The sequence below is a fragment of the Lutzomyia longipalpis genome, chromosome 3, assembly GCF_024334085.1.
Source record: "Lutzomyia longipalpis isolate SR_M1_2022 chromosome 3, ASM2433408v1".
NCBI lineage: Eukaryota > Metazoa > Arthropoda > Insecta > Diptera > Psychodidae > Lutzomyia > Lutzomyia longipalpis.
Window position 1 is genome coordinate 8,541,890 of NC_074709.1, and position 22,824 is coordinate 8,564,713.

Genomic DNA, 22,824 nt, shown 5'->3' on the forward strand with positions numbered 1-22,824 from the left:
TAATAAAATAAAAAAATTAAATAAAGAAATAAAATAAAATAAATTAAATTAAATTAAAAAATATAAAATAAAATAAAATACAATAAAAATATTATAACGAAGTCATAGACTTATTTTTTATAAATTTCTTGCTCCCTATTGAATGCAATTTAAGGGGGGTCTCTTTAGAGAGCTGGCGAAATTAAATAATTTTATTTTTCTTGGGGTTTTTCTTAAACTTGGTTTTCCAATATTGGTTACATTTGTAGCCTAATTAATGAAGAGTCAGAAAATCACTTTCCGCCATCTTAGGTGCGACGCCATCTTGAGATATTCCTCAAAACACAAAGGTAGGTTTTTCTCAGGATCTACTGGATGGATTTTGATGGGGTAAAAAGCAAATGAAAGAGGAAATACCAATGCAGATTTTGATGTACCAGAATTTTGAATTTCTACTCTGGGGCTGAGAAAAGTGAAAAAATGTGACTTTTGTTCACAAGTTTTTGACATTTTTGCACTTTTCTCAGCCCCAGAATGGAAATTCAAAATTCTGGTACATCAAAATCTGCATTGGTATTTCCTCTTTCATTTGCTTTTTACCCCATCAAAATCCATCCAGTAGATCCTGAGAAAAACCTACCTTTGTGTTTTAGGGCAGTTCTGCGGAAAAGTCGGAGAATCACAAGATGGCGTCGCACTTAAAATGGCGAAAAGTGATTTTCTTACACTTCAATAATTAGGCTTCAAATGTAACCAACATCGGAAAACCATGTTTAAGAAAAACCCCCAAAAATGACAATATTAATAATGTGTAAATTTTAACAGTTTTCACAAGAGACCCCCCTTAAGACTTATTTTTAATCAAATCCAAGTTCTTTAATTAGAAAATCTTACAAATTTTCCTGGACAACTAAGGAAAATCCAAGTTCGACTTAAAAATTTAAAGTCAGACTTAAAAAACCTGACTTAAAATCTTAAGACCAACTTAAAAACCGACTTAAAATTTTAATCCTGACCGAGTAGTGAATTCCGCCCTTTATCCCCGGATGTGGTTAACCGATTTTCAAAAATCTACCAGTATTTAAAGCTACATTTCTCAGCTTTCCATATCTGGTAAATTTTTGAAAATCCGTTCAACGGTTACTCTTTTTAGCAGCCATTTTGGTGAACCTATGCGAAAAAGTTTTAAAGCTTTTAATGAATTATTAATTTCTGAATAAAAACGTTTTCATTAATTTTAAGAAAATGTAATTTCTTGCTCCAATACAAGACTAGGCTGACACAAAGTTTACAAATTAAATGTTTCAAAGATCTTCTTTAATCTCATTTCAAGTCTCATTCTAAATTTCCAGTCAAAAATTCTAAAACTATTCAAATAAAAGACACGCATAGTTCCATTCTAAAAATTCAAAATGGTGCCTCGTTGCAGAATTGTGTCGTTGGATGATTTGATTTAGTGTTTGTTCTTGAATTTGCACAATAATTTTTCCCTCTTCTGCATGATTTATACGGAGGAAAATTCAGTTGGAAATCACATCTCTTGGAGGGTTGGTGTGCGGGGGTGTAAATATGCGGGAGCTTCTGCATGAATAATGAATGGCAAAGGTATGAAAATTATGTTTGAATCTCGCGGTATATGGGCAAAATTCTACCATTCGGGGCTGTGATGTCCCCACCCTTTCGCTGCTGTACCTCAAACCCTCCGCACACAGGAGCTATGTACGTAATGCCATGTTTCCAATCATTTCCTACCCTCAACATCATCATCATCGCGCTCCTCGCTGTGTGTCATCATTTTATGCTGTGGCTCCGCCTTCGTGTATTGCCAACATTGTTGCCAGAAGTTCATCATCGGTCCTTGTCGCACTTAGCCTGGCAAATGGCTCTCAAATGGCAGAGAAGCCACCCCATGGTGACGCTGAGGGGTAGTGGCAAATACCCTGGCGTGTCCTGGGACCCCCTTCGTATGTTGGAGAGGTAAATAAGGCGTCTCAGATGGTGAAGAGACAAGAGCGGCCAGCATATCTTCTTCCTAGCCATTTTCCCACAAAGGGATGATCGTATTTTGCTAGTAGCGGTCGCTTTTGCAATTTTCAAGCGGATACCCAAGAACGCGTCCAAGGTTAATTTTTCGCAAGTTGACGAATCAACCTCCCTTCCGGGTCTCTCTTTCTCCAACCAAGTGTCCGCACGGGGTTCTTGCAACAGCGTGCATCGCCAACAAGTGAAGTGTACCCGCAACAGCAGTGTTTGTGATCCCATTTTCCGCTGTAAAAAGAAAAATGTTCGCACTTATAGTGAAATGAGCTATAAATTATCTCACTCAATTCACACCACTTGCCAAGAAGAAGTCAATGCAAAGTTCGGACGTTGTTGTGAGAACAAACGCTGTGTCTTTCAGCACTTTCACCCCCTCCTTTTAGGATTAAATTTATAGAGGTTTTTTTAAGGCCCATATATCCTTCACACCCCCCTGAGAGACACACGAAAATTGACCCACCGGCGTGAGTGCAAAAAAGAACGAGAGAAAAAGGAGCTAACCTACCGGATCCCATTTTTTGCTTAACATGCACATAAATTTGTACGCATTTATCGTGGAGAAAAAAGTGTCCGTTTGAAGGAAGAAAAAAAAAGAAAACAGAGCTCCCCCGCATTTGCAGGAGTTTAATTACCCGTGCTATCGTGCTTCACACGTTTGGAAGCAATTATCCCCGCCAAAGGACTCCGGCCATCATGTACGAGAGCTCGTGCTCATACCAGACAGCCCTGGATCTCAAGAGGCCCCAAGTGAAGTCCGAAGATTGCCTTGGGGTGCCACAGTGTTCACCCGATTGGGCATCCTATCGTTTCCACCAATCCACATTCGAGCAACTAAAACAGAGTGTGGAAAAGGCCAAGGCAGCCCTACAGGATCGTACCTTCCTCGGCACAACGGGAGCTTTCAGGTAAAATTTTTTTTTTTAAATTAATAAAGTGTAAAAATCCTTAAAGTGAATTCCCTACGCCGAATCTCTCTGTAGCGATATCTACGCCTCACCCAGACTTGCTGAATCCCTAGAGACGGTGGTATCTCTGGGAAATGCCGCCGGATGTAATGTCGTGGGCGTAATCAATGGCCACCGGAATGACTTAATCTCTTCCAGTACAACTACAGCTTCCTCAACATCAATGGTGGATTCCCTTAATGATGTGTCCGAAATCAGCAAGATTAGATTAGGTGAGTTTCAGTAGATCAAAAAAAAATATTAGATTTTTCCCGAATTTCTTTTTCTAAATAATTTAAATTTATTTTTCAATTTTGAAATATTGTTTTTTTTTCTTTGGTGAGAGAATAAATTAAATTCTGATTTAGAACTAAGAGCATCCATAAAAAATAAAACTTAAAAATTCAGAAGTTATTTTAAATAAGAATATTTTTGAGGATTAATTAAAATAAAGCGATGGACATTGTAAAACCGGATAACTTTGTATGAGCTCCGAACCGACTTAGCCGTTTTTACAATGTAACCCTTGATGGGACGAAATTAACTATCAATTACAGCTTAAATTTTTAACCCCGGTCCAGTTTTTCAGGCTATGTTTAAGTTTTCTTGAACAAGGCTTATATTTTTCAAACTAATCCAAAATCTTCCAAGCTAAGTCTAAATTTTTTAAGCTATACCTAAATTATTTAAGATAGGCCTAACTTCGTTAGGTTATACCTAACTTTTTTTTTTAAATTTATGGTTTTCTAAGCTAGAAATTCGACCACGATTCAATCTAGCTAACATTTAGACCTTATAAAAGCCTATAACGTAAAATCAGTTTAAGAAAATTTCAGCCTAACTTAAGAAATAGACTAAGCCTGACTTCGTTAATTTCAAGCACATTTTAGGAATATTAAACAAAAAATCTTTGAACTCTTTTTTCTTTTTCTTTTAAAAATCAGTATCAAAATATACGAAGACGAATATTAAACTGGGAGCTTTTTTCTAATTTTCTTTCCATTTTTCTAACCCACAAAATTATTATTTCTAGTAATTAAAACAATTAACAATTCCAGATAATTTTTAATATTATTCTTACAGACAATTTATTAATTTTCTTTTAATATTCTTTATATTATTTCAATTCAATTTCACCCCAATTGACGGTACATAAATTTCTATTTACTTACATTCATGTTTATCAATATAAAGTCGGTTAAAAATTTTCCCTTTAACGGACTTACAAGAGAGCATAGATAATAGCGTAGTATGTGAAGCAAACTTTAAGAATATCAATGAAAAACATAAAATTTATATGATACATCCCACCAGCTTTCAAGCCAAATGGTCTCGAGGCCATCGTCATCATGAGTAGAAGAGTTTTCTGCGTATTTAGGGGCTTTTCGTACCACTTGGTAAGGTAGAGATTAATTTGAATTCCCTCCGTTTCGGACAGAATAAACTGCCCAAAGCCACAGTAGATGAAAACTTGAAAGCACATGACGGAGAAACTGTAGTAGAAGACATAGAGTCCCGGGAAGAGGTGTATGATAAGGAGAACAATTATCATTGCACCCCCATGGAGGGTCATGTCAAAGAATAAGCAGTACGAGAAGATTTTCTCGTAAATTACGAATTTTTCATGAATCTCGAGGTGTAGTTTGTACAGAAGGAGTACTGATTCATTCTCAGGGACGTCGGTATTCTCAAACTTCTCAACGCACTCATTGAAGAGCCTGAGGATACCAATGAAGATTAATCCTGTACTGGTGAAGCAGAGAATTGGGATGCCGTAGAAGAAAATGTAGCCAAAGTGAATTGCTTGTTGCATGAATACGGTGGCTCCTTTCGAGGCGTAGGGCACCCTCATGACAAGGATGTCATTGATGGTGTACGAGATAATTGCGTAGATGAAGAAACCACACACAAAAACGATGCACATCCTGAAATGGGAGAAATACATTTCTATGCTATTTCCGTTTGAGAGAAATAAACGAGGAGGAGGTGGTGGGGGAAGAAGAAAAATTTATATACTTTATGTAAAGTTTGAGATATGGCAGAGTTCTCGCGAGATATTTGCTTTTAAATTCCGCCAAGAGTGTTGCCGAATAATCAAGGTAGAAGTTCTCAATCCAATAGAAAAGTTCCTCAATGTCTTCCTCAAAGTACGACACTGTGACGAGTTTGCAGAAAACATTTGTAACTGCTGCAATTGTTAGCATTCCAATGAAAAAGTTGAGAAGTTCATTTGCCTTCGATGTAGCTACAAGTTGATTTAAAATAAAGATAATATTGATGAAGATAATTAAGGGAGAAATTGTCCTTCGGATTATCTTATATTTAGCCGTAATTGGTGTCTTGAACGTAATTAGATGCATTGTGAAGAAAATTAATTTTGTTATATTCAGAAGACCTTCCTTCAAATGCAGCTCCACCATTTTTTTTCTTCCTTATCAATCACTTCTTCTCCCCTGAGATAATGAAATATCTGATAGCACTGAAAAACAGACTGAGGATTCTAATAGGTGGAAATTGTTAATTTATACAAAATTCTTCGCACGAGTTATAAAACTTTTCTCAAATGTTTTCTGTTGAACTTTCTAAAGTGGATGCTAATTACAGCTTAGAACTTTTAATTAGACACCCCGAGAGCTTGTTTATGCCCCAACATATTTTAGAATTAATCATATCGATTGATTTAAGGGGAAATATTTTCGTTTCTATTTACTCAAAACAACATGGTTGGGATAAAAAGTTTTTAATATGAAACAAAAAAGAATTTTTAATGATAGATGTTGAAACTTAAAGATAAAGATAATCAATTTTTAAAGATTGATTAAATTAATATTATACAGAACTTCGGGATAAAAGAAAATAATTTACAGAGAAAGAATCTAAAATAAGATCTTTTGAGAAGTAATTTTAAAACTTTTAAATTGAATGTTATTTAAATGAAAACAATTAGGGGAATTTTTCGCACATTATTCCTTAAATATCTCTTAAAAATTAATTTCTTTTTTGGTTTTTAATAACAATAATAATTCTTTATTTCATTCCTACTTCATTTTACATTATTTTCACAATTTCTATTCGCTTTAGAATTGAATTGAGTTGATTTTTTATTGCGCGTTAGTTAATGCAGCTTTTTATATTTCCTTTAATTTGCCTTAAAATCTATTATTTAGATCTAAACAAGATTAAGAAATTTAATAAAACTGTTTATTAAATTTTTTCACTATCAAATCAAATAATTCATTTCTAAAATTATTGAATTAATTAAAAAATATATTTTAAAAAATATCTCTAAGAAAGCTTTCTAAATTAAAGCATTTTGATTTTTTTTTAATTTTACCTCAATTAAAATTTCAAATCAAGAACAAAAGTACTGAATATAGCAAACATTTTGCTTTATTAAACATATTAAACGCGGTTATTTTTTATGGAAAAAGCTCTAGGGGAGACCGGGGTAAAAAAAGTCAATTTGCATAAATCCTTATCTGCAGGATTCCCCAAGGACAAGAAAATTTCCTCGATAGGTCATTCTTATAGGAAATTTCCTGGCCTACAACTTTGTCTCAGACCATTTTTCTCTATCTCCACGGGAAATATGAGTTTTCGAGCTTTTCCTAAACTCTTCCGCTTCTGACTTTTTTTAAACGCGGCGGGTAAATATAGTCACCAGTTGGCTAAATAAAGTCGGTCGAATTTTCCGACATTTCCAATGATTTTCCACCTGAGAGATTGATAGTAGTTTATAGCTAAACTTCTCACCTTTTGATCCGCGACAAGGAATTTCACTTTTATACGCACTAAAACAAAGAATTTTGCGATTTTCTCAATTTTGCAACAAATGGATAGAAAATATGTCGAAAATTTCGAACTCCCATATGATTTACATGGGTTGACCCGATCTACCCCAAGGGGTATGTTTTGATTCAAATAATTGTTCAGAAAAATCATTAAAAGTTATTGAAAAATACACCTTGGCAACGTTTTCTGCACTAACCCAGCTAGTGAGAAAAATTATCAGTCTGGAAAATTACTAAGGGAAAAGTATCGGAAAACGCGTTTTTCCCAATACGCAAAAGTTTGGGAAATGGGCCAAAAATTTATTTTCTTTTTTAACTCCCAAAGTACTGATCACATAACCTCAAAATTACTGTCAAAAATTATAGGTTGGTAGGGCTTTCCACCAGAATTTTTTCCGATTTTTCCGATTAATAACTTCGGAGAAATTGGCATTTGAAAATTCGAAAATGACTTTTTTTTACCCCGGTCTCCCCTATATATTTCCTTATGCTGCAGGTATCCCCTAAAAGCTTTCCTATATATTTTACCAGTCTTCACCGTTAATGTTGTACGAAAAGTTCTACGTGTGGGGGAGGTAGGGAATGCTAGTCTGTGAGCATAGCTCATTGCGCAAAACACCCTTCTTTGGCCCGGGAAGGGTAATTCGCATGGGGGATGGATTCAAAGATGGAGTTTCCATGGTTACAGGTGGCAATGATTTTTCAGCCACAACTCCATCATCGACCTCCTTTGCACCCCCCAGCGAATCATCATTAACATCACACATTATCTCTCGTTGTCGTTCGTTTGGCATTAACTTTTTTAAAGGATCTTCAAGGATGTTTAAGGTTCTTTGTAAGGTGCTAATTTTATTTCTAATTTTACCTCAAATTTATTTTTTGCTTTCTAAGATACATGTTCTAAGGAGAAAAAGAAGAAAAAATTGAAAAGAAAACTAATCGAATTAAATGATAAATTAACTTTGAATCACAATTTATGCTGCCAAGTCCTTAAAATAATGTTTAAGGAGATACAAAGAGTTAACATAAATCCTTTTCTAATTGAGTGCTTTTTTCAAGGACTAAATTGCCCTTTTTTTACGAGAGCTACCATTCACAGTAGATTACTGAATCATCCACTTAATTAGAGACTTTACGGTGGCACGCTTATGGGATTCGTCACACCACTCGAACGGCAAGGGAATCAGCAGCATCTCCATTAGATGCGAAATTATGTGGGAAAGAAGTACAAACATGGCATTGCTGGGATAACAATAAATAATAAATACAAAGTATCATCAGCACGAACGTTGGCTCACTCTCTCAATGGCCATACCGTCGATTGTTCTCCCGAAAAATGCTCAACCGTGCGCCACCTCGCTCACAACAATAATTTATAACGTAATCGTACACCAAACTATCAATTGCGAGGACGACGGGTTCAATGGGAATGGCGCATAGGATGAAAAGGGAGGAAGAAAATGGGAAATAAAAACTCAACCATAGCCTGGTATTGTTCGTCGGGGGTAGCGAGCAAGTAGAGAGGGAAGGGGATGAGAGAAGAGGTTTCCACTGCAATGCGCGATATATCGATGGGGTGGTGACCTTTTCAAATTGCTTAATTGGCGTGAATTGTGTACATAAATATTGGCCTTTAGTTTCCAATCTCTCTCTCTTTTTTTTCCGCACTGTCATCAACTATTCTCAATGCCTCTCAATAGGGCCAATTTTTCCAACTCTCTGCCCAAATAGATAATTTTATCTTGTTTTTCTCTCTTTCTTCCCATCTTTCAGGGCATGAGAAAAGTCTAAACCTCCCAACACAGGATGATGTGAGAAATGTTAAATGCAATACAGGTAAATTACTCTATGTATACATTATATTGATTGCTATATAACAATTTCCATAGCCGCCACCCTTTTTTCCCTCTTACCTTTAGAGTTTCAACCTTAAATCGCATTTTAATCCCTTTTCATGGGAAATTTTACTCTACGGCGGTTTATACATACTTTCACCCCTCGCTGTGAACCAAAAATTCAAAGTCAAAGAGCTATAAATCATTGCCGTGCGTGGCAATAATTATAATAAATGATTTTCCTCCAAACATTAAGAAAGTGTTTGATGAACATTAAGATGAATGATTTGAGAGTGTTCAAAATTTGATGAACTGTAATTACTCTAATTACTTTTACTTCAAAATATGTTATTTATTTGTCATTTAATATGAATGAGTTTCAATCGGAAAATTATTTGAATTTGACTTTCTATAAAATAGAGAAAATATCTTTTAAAAGAAAAGTCTGAATTTTCACAATTTTAAACGTTTTCTTCATGGCATGAGTTTTTTATTTAAAATTTATTCGTAAAAATTCATTCCTTATCACAGAATTTTTACCAAGGGGTGTTTATCTGAATAAAATTATTCGTATCTTTGGAAATATTCGGATTATTCGTTAATATTCGAATGATTTGCCAAAGAAATCAAAATATTGGTTTTTAGCCTCAAAATGGCTTAGGAGCAGAAGTCTGAAAAATATTAAATTTAAGCATTTAAAGGACTAAATTTAAACCGAGTAGTAAATTTAACCCGAAACATGCTAAATTCAAGCCTAAAAAAGGCTAAATTTAAGGATAAAAATGTTTATTTCAGACCTAAAGCGGCACAGATTGAGGAACAAAAGCTTAAAAAATATTTAATTCATGTCTAGAAAGGACAAAAAGCTGTGAATTCAAACCGATAGAGGACAAAAGGTAGTAAATTTAAGCCGAAAAGTAGTAAATTTAACCCAAAACCGTGTACATTCACCGAAAACGTGGGAAATTAAAATCTAAAAGTATTATTTGGTTTACAGCCCTAAAAAGCAGAGTCTTCAGCCTCAAAAAGCTTAAAAAACTATTCAATTAAAGCCTAAAAAGGACTAAAATTAAAGACTAGAAAGTAGTAAATTCAAGCCGAAAAGGGTTAAGTTTTTTTTATTTGGTTTTGTGTTATTTGGCTTTTATCAAAGGAATTTTATGGTGAATTAGAATATTCAGATCTTCTTAAATATTCTATTGATTCGCCATAATTACCAAAATATTCGTCAGGTAAACACCCCTTGATTTTTACGCAATACACCCCCTATTTGTATCCAAAACCGATAGGACATAATTTGATTTTTTAACAATGCCCAATCCTTGTTGAAATGAGGGTGGATTTTGTTGGAAAATACCAAAGCAGAGACACATTTTCTGCATTATCGATGACAATGCGGGGAAAAGCTTGCTAGAGGGAAGAAAATTCATGCGGAAAATTCTCATTGTACTGAAAGCTTACGCAAGAGGGCACCATCTGTGTGTAATCCCATGTGAAAATCAACCCTCCAAAAATTTTCCCTCCTCTGTTGCGCTTTTATGACTCCATTTCGGGGGATTAACAGTGCCGGCCCCTCTTCCAAATGCAAAATGCCCAATTACCGTGTTTTCCGTTCGCATTTTAGCAAAAACACACAAAAGCTCCCCTATAAGCCTCCATTAAAATGAGAAAGGGATTGTGGGTGGCTAGCCCTTCTGAAAAAGCTTCAACCCCGTGTATTTTGTAGTACTTCTGCACACAAACCCCCAAAAATCGATAAATATTCTCTCTTATCCAACAACTTCCGCCTCGCTGGTTTCGGCAATCGATATGGTAGTCATGGTAGCAACTTCGCAAGTACTTCCGGTACTGATACATACATCATATATACCCCAGTTGCAAGGAGAATGCGCGAGTCATTCCTCATAATATTCCATTTGTAAATTCCATGCCACTATGGCTACATATATGATATCAATCCCACCCACCTCTAAGTTGGGGGATACACCTCGAAAATCTTTATTGCACTGCCTCCGGCATACAATAATCCACAAATCTGACGCCTCCCCATCTCCACCCACATACATTATGACTTAGCACACAGGGGGATTAAGGCTTCATTTTTACAAATGAAAATTTCCCAGAGCTGGAAAATTTCTTTCCCTCCCAGTAAGGTGATATTTTGCCAAAATAGTATTGCAACATGAACATGCAATTTATTTTCCTCTTGTTATGCCTTCACTCGCGATTAAACAATCAAATACTTTAAAAAACAAAAACTTAATATTTTTTCACACGTGGCGACTGCACGCGTGCAGTCATTCATACGTCATTATGGGTCACGTGCAGCGACAGCAACAATATGCACATACTGCGCTCCCTGTTCTAGCAATGTAGGGGGTGCAGTGTTGATTGTCAGTATTGCACCCTCTTCCAGCCCTACCAATATATATAATTTTGCATGTTGGACCTCGTGGAAGTCACAGAGGGTCCCCTTTTAGTGGCATAGAAGTGAATAAGGCATAAATTGGCGTACGCCTGAAACCATTGAGATGTGTTGATATGAATTGCGAGGAGTGTAAAAAGTCTTGCTCACTTTTTTTTCAACATTATTCGTGCTAAAAGAACACTCAAATATTTCAAAATGGGTTTTTGGGAAATTTTGAAAATTTCAGAATTTTTCGAAAATTTCATTTCATAAAATAATTATTAGTGTGTAAAACTGAGAGAGTAAAATATGTAAAGACGTGGATAGGGGGTGAATTTGGGGGGAGAAGAAATTGAAGGAATTGAAAATTGAAAATAAAGTCTTCATGCACACCTTCATCAGGTACAGGGTTAAGGATAAACTTAACCCTTTCGCGTTTTTTGGGTCATACGCTAACCCAAACGTGAAACATTTTATTTTTCCAATTATTAATGAATTAGATTGTTTTTCCAAGTTACAAATGCATCAAATTCACGCAAAAGAGGCCGAAGAAGACGTTCTGACTGAGATAAGTCCTCTGCAGGCATCTAGACAATAAATATCGTGATAAAAAGAGCTCATGTTTCAATGTTTCACGTGGGCATTTAACAATTAATTTAACATTAATTTAATTGAAACTTTCACTGCAATAAACTTCAAAATAAATTTCATGCAAACTTCAACCCTTCACCGAGACTTTAACTGCAATCTCGGAAAGACTATGAAGTGAAACGAAAATGAATTTATTAATTTTTCTCTGTCTCAGTTGTAATTTATGCTCCCTCACCCTTAAACTTTTTTTTTAGTTTGACTCAAACACTACCTCCCTCCCTCCCTTTTTTTCTGGGAAACTACCCTCAATGGTATGATAATTTCTCTGAATAGTTATTCATATAGTGATTTTTATTGATTGTTCAATGACTCTTTTTCCGACACAATAAATATCTCGGAGGTGCAATATTTGTCACACAATTTTTTTTCTCACATCCACACCCCTTCGATAAATCAAAAAAAGCAAATTCTAGCGCAGCAACTAGTAGCAATTTTTTTTTGCTCAATGTATTTGGTTGTCCATGGGATTCTCACGGGATGGCGAGGACGCACAGTCGGGAGCCTATATAGGACCACCCATTGTCATCGATTTAGTGCCTCAATTGTTGTGCAATCGGTGCACAGAAATGGGTTGAAGCGGAGTCTGCACCGCACCCTCGCACAGAACGCGCGCAAAGGATATGCCACACACTTGAAATGCTAAAAGTTAATCCTATTTGCAATTGCTTAATATCCCAAATGTGTGTACACAGACGGATTGCGTCAGTTGGTCGTACAACCAGTCAATTGGCTTCCATCAACAAGTGTGTCTATATCGCTTGAATGTAATGCGGGATTAAGTGCGAATAATTCCACAACCCTCCTCCAGGGCTAAAAGGAAGATTCATCTCCTTTCTCTCTCTACACACAGGAGAAGAATCAAATACAAATCAGACACTCGACATATTCTATCTGTCTACGGGAAACTCACTAACGGAGAAAAATTATCAGCAGCACCCTCCGTGGTTCACTTCATTGAATATTGCTGGGAAGAAATACATACATACATATATAGTTTTCTTCGAGGGGTTCATCAATTTTATTTGAAAAATATTTTCTGTTAATTTTTTTATAGAGAAAATAAATAAATTTTGAGGGATTACCAGGCGCCTCCATTGCTGTATACTTACAGTTAAATACTAACATTTATTTTAACCAGGCGCCACTGTAATCTCAATAATAAAGTTTTTTATTCAAAAAGCTCAGACTTTCACGTATAATCCTTTGACAACCAGGCGCCTCCATCTTAATGAATATTATTTGAATGAAGAAACAAATAGGTCTTTGCACTAGAAATCCCATAAACCCCTCTCGGAATATTTTTCCTGGTTGTCCTCTTCAGCGGCCATTCATCAATTTGCCACGCGATCAGCATTAGAGGACAGAGAGAGAATACTCTCACCCTAAGCGATCAATTTTTGGCGAGGGGTTGTGAAGGCAATGATCATTTTGCAGGGAGAATAATTAAGTGTCGGCAAACGTAGAGAGATTCCATTTCTCACCCACGGGGTTCACTTACTCAAATGCACATCATGTGAAAGTGCTTGAAATAAATCACGACCATTCTTCTGGTCGACACGGCTCGGTGCCTGTACTTCCTCCACCCCATGACCCCGAAAAAAAAGGCCAAAAGTCACCATCTAGGGTGGATGGACGAAGAGCGGGCCTCAATGCGAAGATACAATAAAAGCTCAAACTGTGGGAATATGCGAACACCCAAAATATTTATATTTATTGACTTCATCCCCTCTCATTCGCACACATCGTGTATCTCCTCCAAAAATGCCAAAAGTCACCCTCGCAATTTTACACAACATTTAATTTCAGCATTTTTTGCCTCCCCAAACAACCCTCCACAGCACATCTTATTTTGCCATTTTTATACAAAATACATATAAATTCAGTGGGAGGATTTTTCTACAATAATTTGCAATTGCAAAAATAGGACCATTTCTTTCGGGATTTGCCATTGAGTTTGGAAAAATGCCTTCCAAATTGCCATCTTACATAACACAACGAACCACCCTCTTGCCGTAGAAGAAATTTTCTCAAATGGCTCAAACTTTGAATATTTTCTTCAACAATCTCCAACCCCAATCTCTGCTGTCCTTCTTTGGGGGTTTTTAGGTGGAAAGTTTGGATGTTTTTTATGGGGTTGTACTCTAACACAATGTTTTGTCAATTCCCTGCACATACATAAATAGAAGGACATGCTGAATAGGACATGCTAAAACCAAATTTTGCCTCTTTTTACGTAATTCTGAGAAATTATGAGCATTTTTGAATTTATAAATGGAAAGCTTAAGTATTTAGTGAAAAAGCTCTTAAATGTTCGAAATAAACCAAAATTCTATACGAAAGAATTTTTGGAGATTCCTCATAATTTTTACCGCAACGTCTTTAGTTATTTATGTGAAAAATTTGAACTACAAAGATTTTTTTTTATTTTTAGATGTTTTTATTCTTGACTATCCAATGACGACTTTGTAAATTGTGGAGAAAAAGTTGAAAATTATTTGAAAATTTAAATTTAAAAAAGGCCTAAACCGCATTGAAGAGAATTATTTAAAAGTTCCTCAATTGTTTTTGATAATATTCTTGATTTTCTAAGCTTGCGATTACCTTGAAAATTTTCTTTAACGATGAGCCATTTTCCCACAGATAAAGACACGCAACCTATTCTTGTGCAAGGTTCCGTGTATCCTTTTTAATTTTTTTTTAATTTGAAGAATTTATTAAATTAAAATAAATCTCAAAATTTTTAGAAAAGATTTTTTAAATAAACATTCATTGCTTAAATAATTGAGCTTTCTCGTTAAATTATGTCATTTTAATTAATAAATAAACAAATTTAGGCTTTTAATTGAAACCTTAATGAATTTATAATATTTTTCAACAACAATTGACAACGATTTTCCATTCTCTTTGCAATTTATTTTAATTTCTCATTCTCTCCCATTCTCCTCGTAATCAATTACTTCGCAGAAGACGGGGCAACAAAGTAGTTCTCTCTAACAACAAAATAATACCTACTACTCGTATTTCAAACACGAAATGTGTATCAAGATTTTCCACGGTTGTACTCAAACAAACTATTTATAAAAGAATTATCCACTCGACTTTAGAGCTTTTTGAGCCATTTGTCTCCCCCATCGACCCTTAGCTTGGTAAATAAGCAACGACACGACTCCATGTAATGCATAGAAATCCCCTAAATTGTGCTTATATCGCGCGCGGGTGGAGTGTGGAAAATATTTCAATAAATGTGTTGTACACATAGCACTGATACACAGTCGTGCAAAAAATGGAACCCTCCTGTTCAGTGGTAAAAGCTCTTCATTGCCGTTTGGGGGAGCTTTTTAACCCCCACCCCGTGGAGCCCCCTTTTGATTCTCGATACGGCACATAAGGGCAAACCCCTCGATGGGTTTTATGTATAATGTATTATACATAATACGGTATGTTGGTGCGAGAAAGGATCAGGAAATCGTGTCAAAGATATCATGCTTTGTCTATCTCTTCGAGCTCAGGGGGTGCTTTGGGAGTATCGCAACCCCCGGTTTATAACACATAAGCATCTAGAGAGCATAATGTTCCCACCTTGTATGCCGAATCCGATTGGTGGTTTGTGCAACCCTCGATTTACAGACCTCGCCCCCTTATGAGCATTTCTGACGCCCTCGACACTCTCGCGAGGACTCCACCGCAGGAAGGACGGTAGTACTTTTTTGCCAGCAGCCCTCGTACAGTCGGTGTGCTCTTGCTCGTGAACAGTGTACGCCGTCGTTTGTGGTGTATTCTTCAACACCATCAGTTTGACAAAAAATAAAAACTAACAAAAAAAATTAAGAAAATTCCAACAAAATAAATCAATTTGCTTCCAAGAAGAAAATCGAATTTGAAAAACTTGGCGAATTTTTTCTGTGAATTTTATGATAGAAAATCTCAAATCTTTGCAAAAGAAATAAATTGAAAAAGAAGAAGTTAATGAGAAAGTGAAGAAAAAAACAATAAAATAATAATAAGTGTTGCTCCCTTTGATAAAAAAAAAAAGAAAAACAAGTGGCAGCCAATAATTCCGAAGAAAAGCACGCGGAACAGGCAAACATCGTACCACATTTATTCCTCCGGAAGTTGAAGTGTCCGGTAACGGTAACCGGTTCCTATCGTCATCAGTCCTTCCCGTTCCTCTTCCTGTTCCATTCAGACTACGTGTGACCCTCTTTAAAACCCCAACACCGTCCACCATTCAGTATTTTGTGATGTTTTCTCCGCAAGTGAAAGATATTTATTAATTTAACGTTTTTTTTTTTTTTTTAATTTATAATTGTTCTGTGTCTTGAGATTTTTTCTTGTTGTTCGCAAAGAATTGGTCTTGGCCTCCGTCGGGGTAGCTTTCTTACACGAGAGGGAAGCAATTAAGTGCAATTTTTCACGCAAGAAAATAAGAGACGTTTGAAAAGGGGTGAAAGTTGAAGAAATTAAAAAAAAATTGAAATGTTGGACATCAAAAGCTCTGCCGACTATCTCAGTCGATCAGCTGGAACATTTAGCAATTTCTCCATGCTCTTTGCTGGTAATTATCGTTGAGATTTCTTTTTTTTTTTGTTTTGAAAAAAACCGTTGTCCCTATCGTTGCCCCCATTATGATAAGGTTGCGAGAGTCCGGATGTGAGACCCAGCACTGCTAGTGTAGTGGTATCACGCAAGATTCCCATTCTTGCAACCCGGGTTCGATTCCCGGGCAGTGCAACTATCCTTTTTGCACAATATTAGGACATTTTGAATCCTTAAAAATACATTCTGATCTTTAAAAAATATTTTCTTCATTAATTTATTGCTAATTTATTATTCTTTCTTCTCAATTCTCACGCAGATTCATCCTACAAATCATCATGGAGTTCCCACAGCACAACACAATCACAAGGTAAAGATTCTTTCTTATGTTTTTCTATATAAGTACATCATTTTATTTATATTTAATTATTTTGTAGAAGGGGTTAGAGGAACATTTTTTATTTAATTACTCTTAAAAGTTCTTGACTTCTTCTCAGGCAAACTGATCAAACATCAATTTTGAACACGCGAAGTAATTAGAAAAAAAACCTTTAAGGACTTTACGCGTAATATATACAATAAATAACTCCATAAAACATTTACCAGTTATTTTTTTTAAATCTATTTCTGACCAAAATAAATTTATTTAAATAATCGGATTAATTGGGATAAATTCTGCATCGTGTAGGGACGATGATTTCAAGTTCGTGTCAAGAAAATTTGAAGAAAAAAAAACGTTTTCTTTTTAAAGGAAAATTTTATAAAATTATAAAAAATTTTAAATAAAATTGTTAAGGTTTGAGGTTTTAAAGGGACAAAAAACAATCTTTAGATATTTTTTGAAAGAAATTCCGTTAGCAAGTGAAAACAATTTTCTTCAAATTAAATTCTCTAAAAAATACAAAATTGAAGATTATCAATTTTAAGTGCAAGTTCCTTCTTATAAAATTATTGTTAGTTTATTTTCTTGACTGGAAAGTCAGAGAAAATATTGAATTTTTCACAGATCTATTTCAAATGAAATAACTTAAATTTTGCAAGAAAAAATAGTCACAAAAAGCTTTTTAATTATTCACCTTTTTATTCTTAATTATTTGAAACAGATTGTATTTGTAAGCCCTTCAGTATGTTCTTAGAAATAAAAAATAAAAAATTGAAAGATATTCAATCAGAAAGGTCCATATTATATGAATTTTTCATCTATTTTTTCTAGATCATACATATTGCAAAAAGAAACTTATTAGAAAACAATTTCCCAATACTTTCATTCTAAAGGGGAAAAAAAACATTTTTCTCTGACAAAGAAAGTCTAATCCAATAGAAAGAAAATGAGAAAAAATCCCACTTTGCACCACAATAAATTGCCACCCCCTTTTTTCGAGAGACAGAGAAGATCTCATTACGAATCTGTGGCGATTTCTCTGTGCCTTTTGGTGCAGGAGAAAAAGTTTTCATTTTGGGGCGACTTTGTGTGATGATTTCGATGTCATCCTCCATGCAATATTTCGCCTTTGATTCTCCAGTTTGTTGCACAACAAAAGAACCAGCGCCCGTTGGGAAAACTAATTAAATCTTGTGGGTGAAATAATCACAAACTCTTGGATGATGGCAATCTAACTAAAAAATCGCCTCGGGCGTATACTTTAAAATGTCAGGAGTTGGTGCTACAAATTACACCCCCGAGCGTTTACGGCGACTTTTACCAAACTCACACCAACCCCTCTGACACTCTGCATGGTTGCTCCCAACACTCGGCTATATTGTGCTTCGTTGCTGCTGCTGCTGTTGGGAGTTCAAAAGCAAAATCTCTCTCATGTATTTTGTGTTACAACTGCCTCAGGCTTGGTGGCAATTTTTGTTTGCTCTTTTCACCGAAACACCAACCCCTGGATTTTTTTCTGTATGTATGTGCGGGTTGAGAGTGGGTGGTGGAATGACATGAAAAATGGGGATGGGAAGCCTGGGACAAAGAGAGGCTGAGCAGGAGAAATTTTCCCAACTTATACATTTTTACCCCCTTGATGTGTTTCTCCCGCAGACTCTTCTGTTCACCAGTTATTTTCGCACCCTCCCCATCGTCTGCAAAATCCACTCCCCCCATGTCATAGAGCTCCATCGCAACACACATGAATATGGTGCTGATGAAAATGTGCGATGACAAGAGATTTCTCAATTTTCACTTCAGTAAACTGGCGAGGAGACTGGGATAAATTCGAGTTGATTGTGATGCTTTTAGCAGCCACTGAAAACATCCCCCACATACACCCCCCCACTCAATTCAACACCAACCTCCCCTATAGTTGAGGATTTATCCAAAAACCACCCACCGAATATTGCCACAAATATGCACAACATACCCCTCCCTCTCCCCCGTACACCCTATAGAAAATCATTCTTGATGTCTGGATGGGAAAAATACCCAAGATATTCACTTGGTGACAAGATTCGCTCCATTGGATGATTTTCCATAATGTCCAATTCATACCCATCTTGTGGAAAATGCTGTAAAGGGGGCTGCGAAGATGTGGAATTGATTTGAAAATTGAAAGACACCCTTTTTTCGGAGAAGGGGTGGCACACCCACACACACATACATTGTACACCAAAAAGGCTCTTTTCCAGCAATTTTCCAGAGGACAATGGGTTTTCACTGTGAAAAGGACAAGTGCCAACTTGAAACTTTTCGATGACATTTTGTATCCAAAAAAGGGTTCACTTTTGCCATTATCCTCGACTATTTTAGGCGCTATTTTTCTTTTTTTCTCTTGTTGGAAAACAATGAAGTATTAGAAAGAAAATTTAGGAGATTTTTTAAGGTTTTAGTTGAGAAAAGGAGTTTGTTCTGTTAAAAAACCTTTTTTACAATTTATTTTTGATATTCTATGAAAAATTCTATAATATTTTGACAGTTTATTTCTTTCTTTAGGGGAGACCGGGGTAAAAATAGTCAATTTGCATAAATCCTTATCTGCAGGATTCCCCAAGGGCAAGAAAATTTCCTCGATAGGTCATTCTTATAGGAAATTTTCTGGCCTACAACTTCGTCTCAGGCCACTTTTTTCTATCTCCACGGAAAATATGAGTTTTCGAGGTTTTTCTGAACCCTTCCGCTTGTGACTTTTTTTTAAACGCGGCGGGTAAATACAGTCACCAGTAGGCTAAATAAAGTCGGTCGAATTTTCCAACATTTCCAAAGATTTTCCGCCTGAGAGATTGATAGTAGTTGATAGCTAAACTTCTCACCTTTTGATTCACGACAAGGAATTTCACTTTTATACGCACTAAAACAGAGAATTTTGCGATTTTCTCAAACACGCCATTTTGCACCAAATGAATAGAAAATATGCCAAAAATTTCGATCTCCCATATGATTTACATGGGATGACCCGATCTACCCCAAGGGGTATGTTTTGATTCAAAAAATTGTAGAGAAAAATCATTAAAAGTTAATGAAAAATACACCTTGGCAACGTTTTCTAAAGTAACCCAGCTAGTGAGAAAAATTATCAGATTGGAAAATTGCTGAAGGAAAACTTCGGAAAACGCGTTTTTCTCAATACGCAAAAGTTTGGGGAATGGGCCAAAAATCTATTTTTATTTTTAACTCCTAAAGTACTGATCGGATAACCTCCAAATTACTGTCAAAAATTATAGGTTGGTAAGGCTTTGCACCCTAATTTTTTCCGATTTTTCCGATTTATTTTTTGGGAGAAATTGGCATTTGAAAATTCGAAAATGACTATTTTTACCCCGGTCTCCCCTAATCGTATTTTTACAGGAAAATCAATTTTCCGGGGCTCTTTAATGATCTTACTGATTGTTTTCTAGAACAATAAATTGATGAATTTTAAAATATTAACTGTCAAAATCTTGCAGTCTTTTTAAAAATAAGATTTTTAACAGAATCAACCCTAAGAATTACTTTTAATATTAAGTATTTCGTTTCTTTTCCACGGCTTGGCTATTTATTGACAGTTTTCTTTAAATAAATACGATTTTGATTATTTTTAAAATATTCCAAAGGAATTTACATAGAAAGTAAATTAAATATATTTTTAATTTTTCTGGAGGGAATCTAAAATTTACAATGAAGCTAAAATTAAGCAGAAGAATCTCAATTATTAGTTTTAAAGCTTTGTAAGTTTAAACACTTACTTCCGGTATACCTATAAATTTTGACCTTTATCTTGCCTCAAAAAGCTCCCTTGTTTTAATATAAATTTCATCAAAAATATCCTTTTATAAATTCCCTGTTTCTAAGGATTTTTGCATATAAGAAAACATTGCAATATTTTTTCAACAAAATGTATCCTCTAACTTTTCAACAAACGCTTCCAAGGCTCCATAAAAATCTTTCTAATTTACATAAACTCATTGCTATGTGGAGCGTCCTTTGAAAGTTTCTCTTGTGCTTTTGCGACTCCGGTGGACTCAAGTTGTTCAAGCGTCAAAAATCATTATAAATTGCAATAAAATTCACTGACTGTGACGATGGATCTCTAGAATATAATTTGCTTTTGCAAGATATCTCAAACACAAGAGCTTAAAATGAATAATATGAAATAAAACAAAGGCAAAATAAATTAATAAAAAAATATGGTGAATTTGTAAAATGGATGCGAGACATCTTGAATTCAGAGTTAGGGGCGGAAACAACCCCTACATATATATGTACATATTTGTAGAAAGCCTTTTTGGGAAAAATCCCCAAAATAAAATGTAAATAGCTCGTACGTGTTTGGATTATCTTGTGCGCCAAGAGAGCATTAATTTTGCTAATTTCTGCGAGAGATGAAATTCATGTGAAATATAAAATAGGGAATATGAAATTAATATGTATGACATCCCTCCTAGTTTTTTGCAGGGGGTAATGTACTGAGAATAAAGTAAAAGAAATAAAAAGGCACAGATATTGTTGGGCAAACAGAAAAAACGAGAGAAAGAGACGCGAGTTAATAAGCTAAATTCGATGTTGGTTTAGGAGGGTAATTTGCGCAATTCTCTTTTGCGGGCTCGAACTTCAATCACTCTTTTATTGTTGATATTGCGAAATCGTCGCAATATATATTGGGTACAATTGGCGAGTACCAAAAAAAATCCAATTCTTTTTTTTATTTCACTATACAAAATATATTTGCACAGACAGCTCAATCAGAGCCAATTTGCGAAATCACGGAAAAAAAAGGACGCGCTCACACACTATATATACAATTCCATGCGATTGTGCCTGTTTGATCCATTAGATTTTCCAGTGTTTTTGTGTATTTTCCGCTTGGTTTCACTTACACAAATTGTCACTTTGGCTCACACAAGACACAGTGCGAGAGATCAAAGTGGTTGAAGTTTTTGGGGCGACGATGACGATGGATTCAATGTGGGAGATTTCGAGGATGTGCCAATGTGTGGGCGGGGGGGGAGTTGGGAATTTATTCTGTACGCATGAAGTAGCACGAAAACATGGTTTTACGCCACAATCTATTATGTATACATTTTCCTTTTCTCTATTGTTTGAGTAAAATTTCTAATAAGATTCTCCTCTTGTTCTCGGGCAACCCTTCGGCACGTCACCCCCGCCAGGGTACAGTTCCAACGCTCTAAGTAGCGTAGGTGTTGGAAAAACCACCATTGATCCACATTCCCACCTGCGACAACCAGGTAAAGAATTTTCCATTGTTTGCAACAAATTTTCTTATACCTTTCCCACATCCAAGCCCACCCACCCCACCATGACACCCCCACAATCACCCAACCCCTGTATGTGCTGGAGATAAAGAAATCGATTGGTGTGATTAAGAGGAATCGTGTGTTTGCGCCCAAAATGAAGGAGCGAACGACAGAAAAGGCAATCTCGAAGGATATTGGATGCTTTCCCAATACAAAACCACCATCAATCGCCACGGAAAGTGCTAAAAGCCATACCTTATTTGCTAAGACAGAGGTGGAGTTCGTCGTGTAAGAAATTTTCGCACCCCTACCCCAAACTTAATTCTCACCGCACAAAGAAGGGAGCTCCAACAATGGATGACGCAAGCAAAATTGAATTTAATCCACTATTAAAATCAAAATCAAGTAAAATCCCCCACACCCCATTAATTAAATGGCCAAAAAGGAAGTGAACGAACTACAAATTGCGGAAAGTCAGAGTCCTCCTCTGTGTGTGTATGGCATTTAATAAAATGCCATCCACTAAATATTTGGTGCAAGCAAACAAATTAAAACGCGATACCCATATGACATTGTTTTAGCGTTATAGAGGAGAGTTAAATGGACAGAGAGGACCCCCTAAGGGATATTTAATATATTACAACTATGTGCAATCAGTGGCATACGCATCAGTGATTTGCAGCCTTTGGTTTGCGGACATTTTGGCAAATAATTTTAGCTTTTTTTTTTAAATTTTTACATAGTGAGGAAATTAAAATTTTCCGAATGATTTTAAAGAAAACAAGGAATTGTTCCTCAATTTTCAATTACTTAATTCAAAGTCAGGAAAATTGTGAGAGATTTCTTTAAATTTTTACATAAAATACTAAAAGATTCTTTTTATTTTGTTTAAGAACTATTCCTCATTTGAACTTCTTAAAAGCTTCTTGTACAGTAAAAGCTTTAAAAGCCGAAAAGCTTCCAAAAATATTTCTTAA

General features: G+C 35.6%; 1 protein-coding gene and 1 non-coding gene across 5 annotated transcripts in view; both read left to right on the plus strand.

Annotated features, from left to right (window-relative positions):
- Window positions 1–2,018: 2,018 nt before the first annotated feature.
- LOC129791918 (DNA-binding protein D-ETS-3) overlaps window positions 2,019–22,824 on the plus strand; it is a 34,142-nt gene continuing 13,336 nt past the window's right edge. Inside the window, exons 1-5 of one of the 4 annotated variants that reach the window (XM_055830546.1) lie at window positions 2,019–2,924; window positions 3,000–3,196; window positions 8,528–8,590; window positions 16,503–16,553; window positions 21,761–21,838. In XM_055830546.1, the coding sequence (XP_055686521.1) occupies window positions 2,713–2,924; window positions 3,000–3,196; window positions 8,528–8,590; window positions 16,503–16,553; window positions 21,761–21,838 (601 nt within the window). In that variant the 5' untranslated portion in view covers window positions 2,019–2,712. Of the gene's footprint in view, window positions 2,925–2,999; window positions 3,197–8,527; window positions 8,591–15,311; window positions 16,203–16,502; window positions 16,554–21,760; window positions 21,839–22,824 lie in introns of those variants that run through there. The other 3 variants (XM_055830547.1, XM_055830548.1, XM_055830549.1) reach the window with 3 other exon arrangements.
- Trnag-ccc (transfer RNA glycine (anticodon CCC)) lies at window positions 16,308–16,378 on the plus strand. The gene has a single exon. It is a non-coding gene; the product is annotated as a tRNA-Gly (tRNA).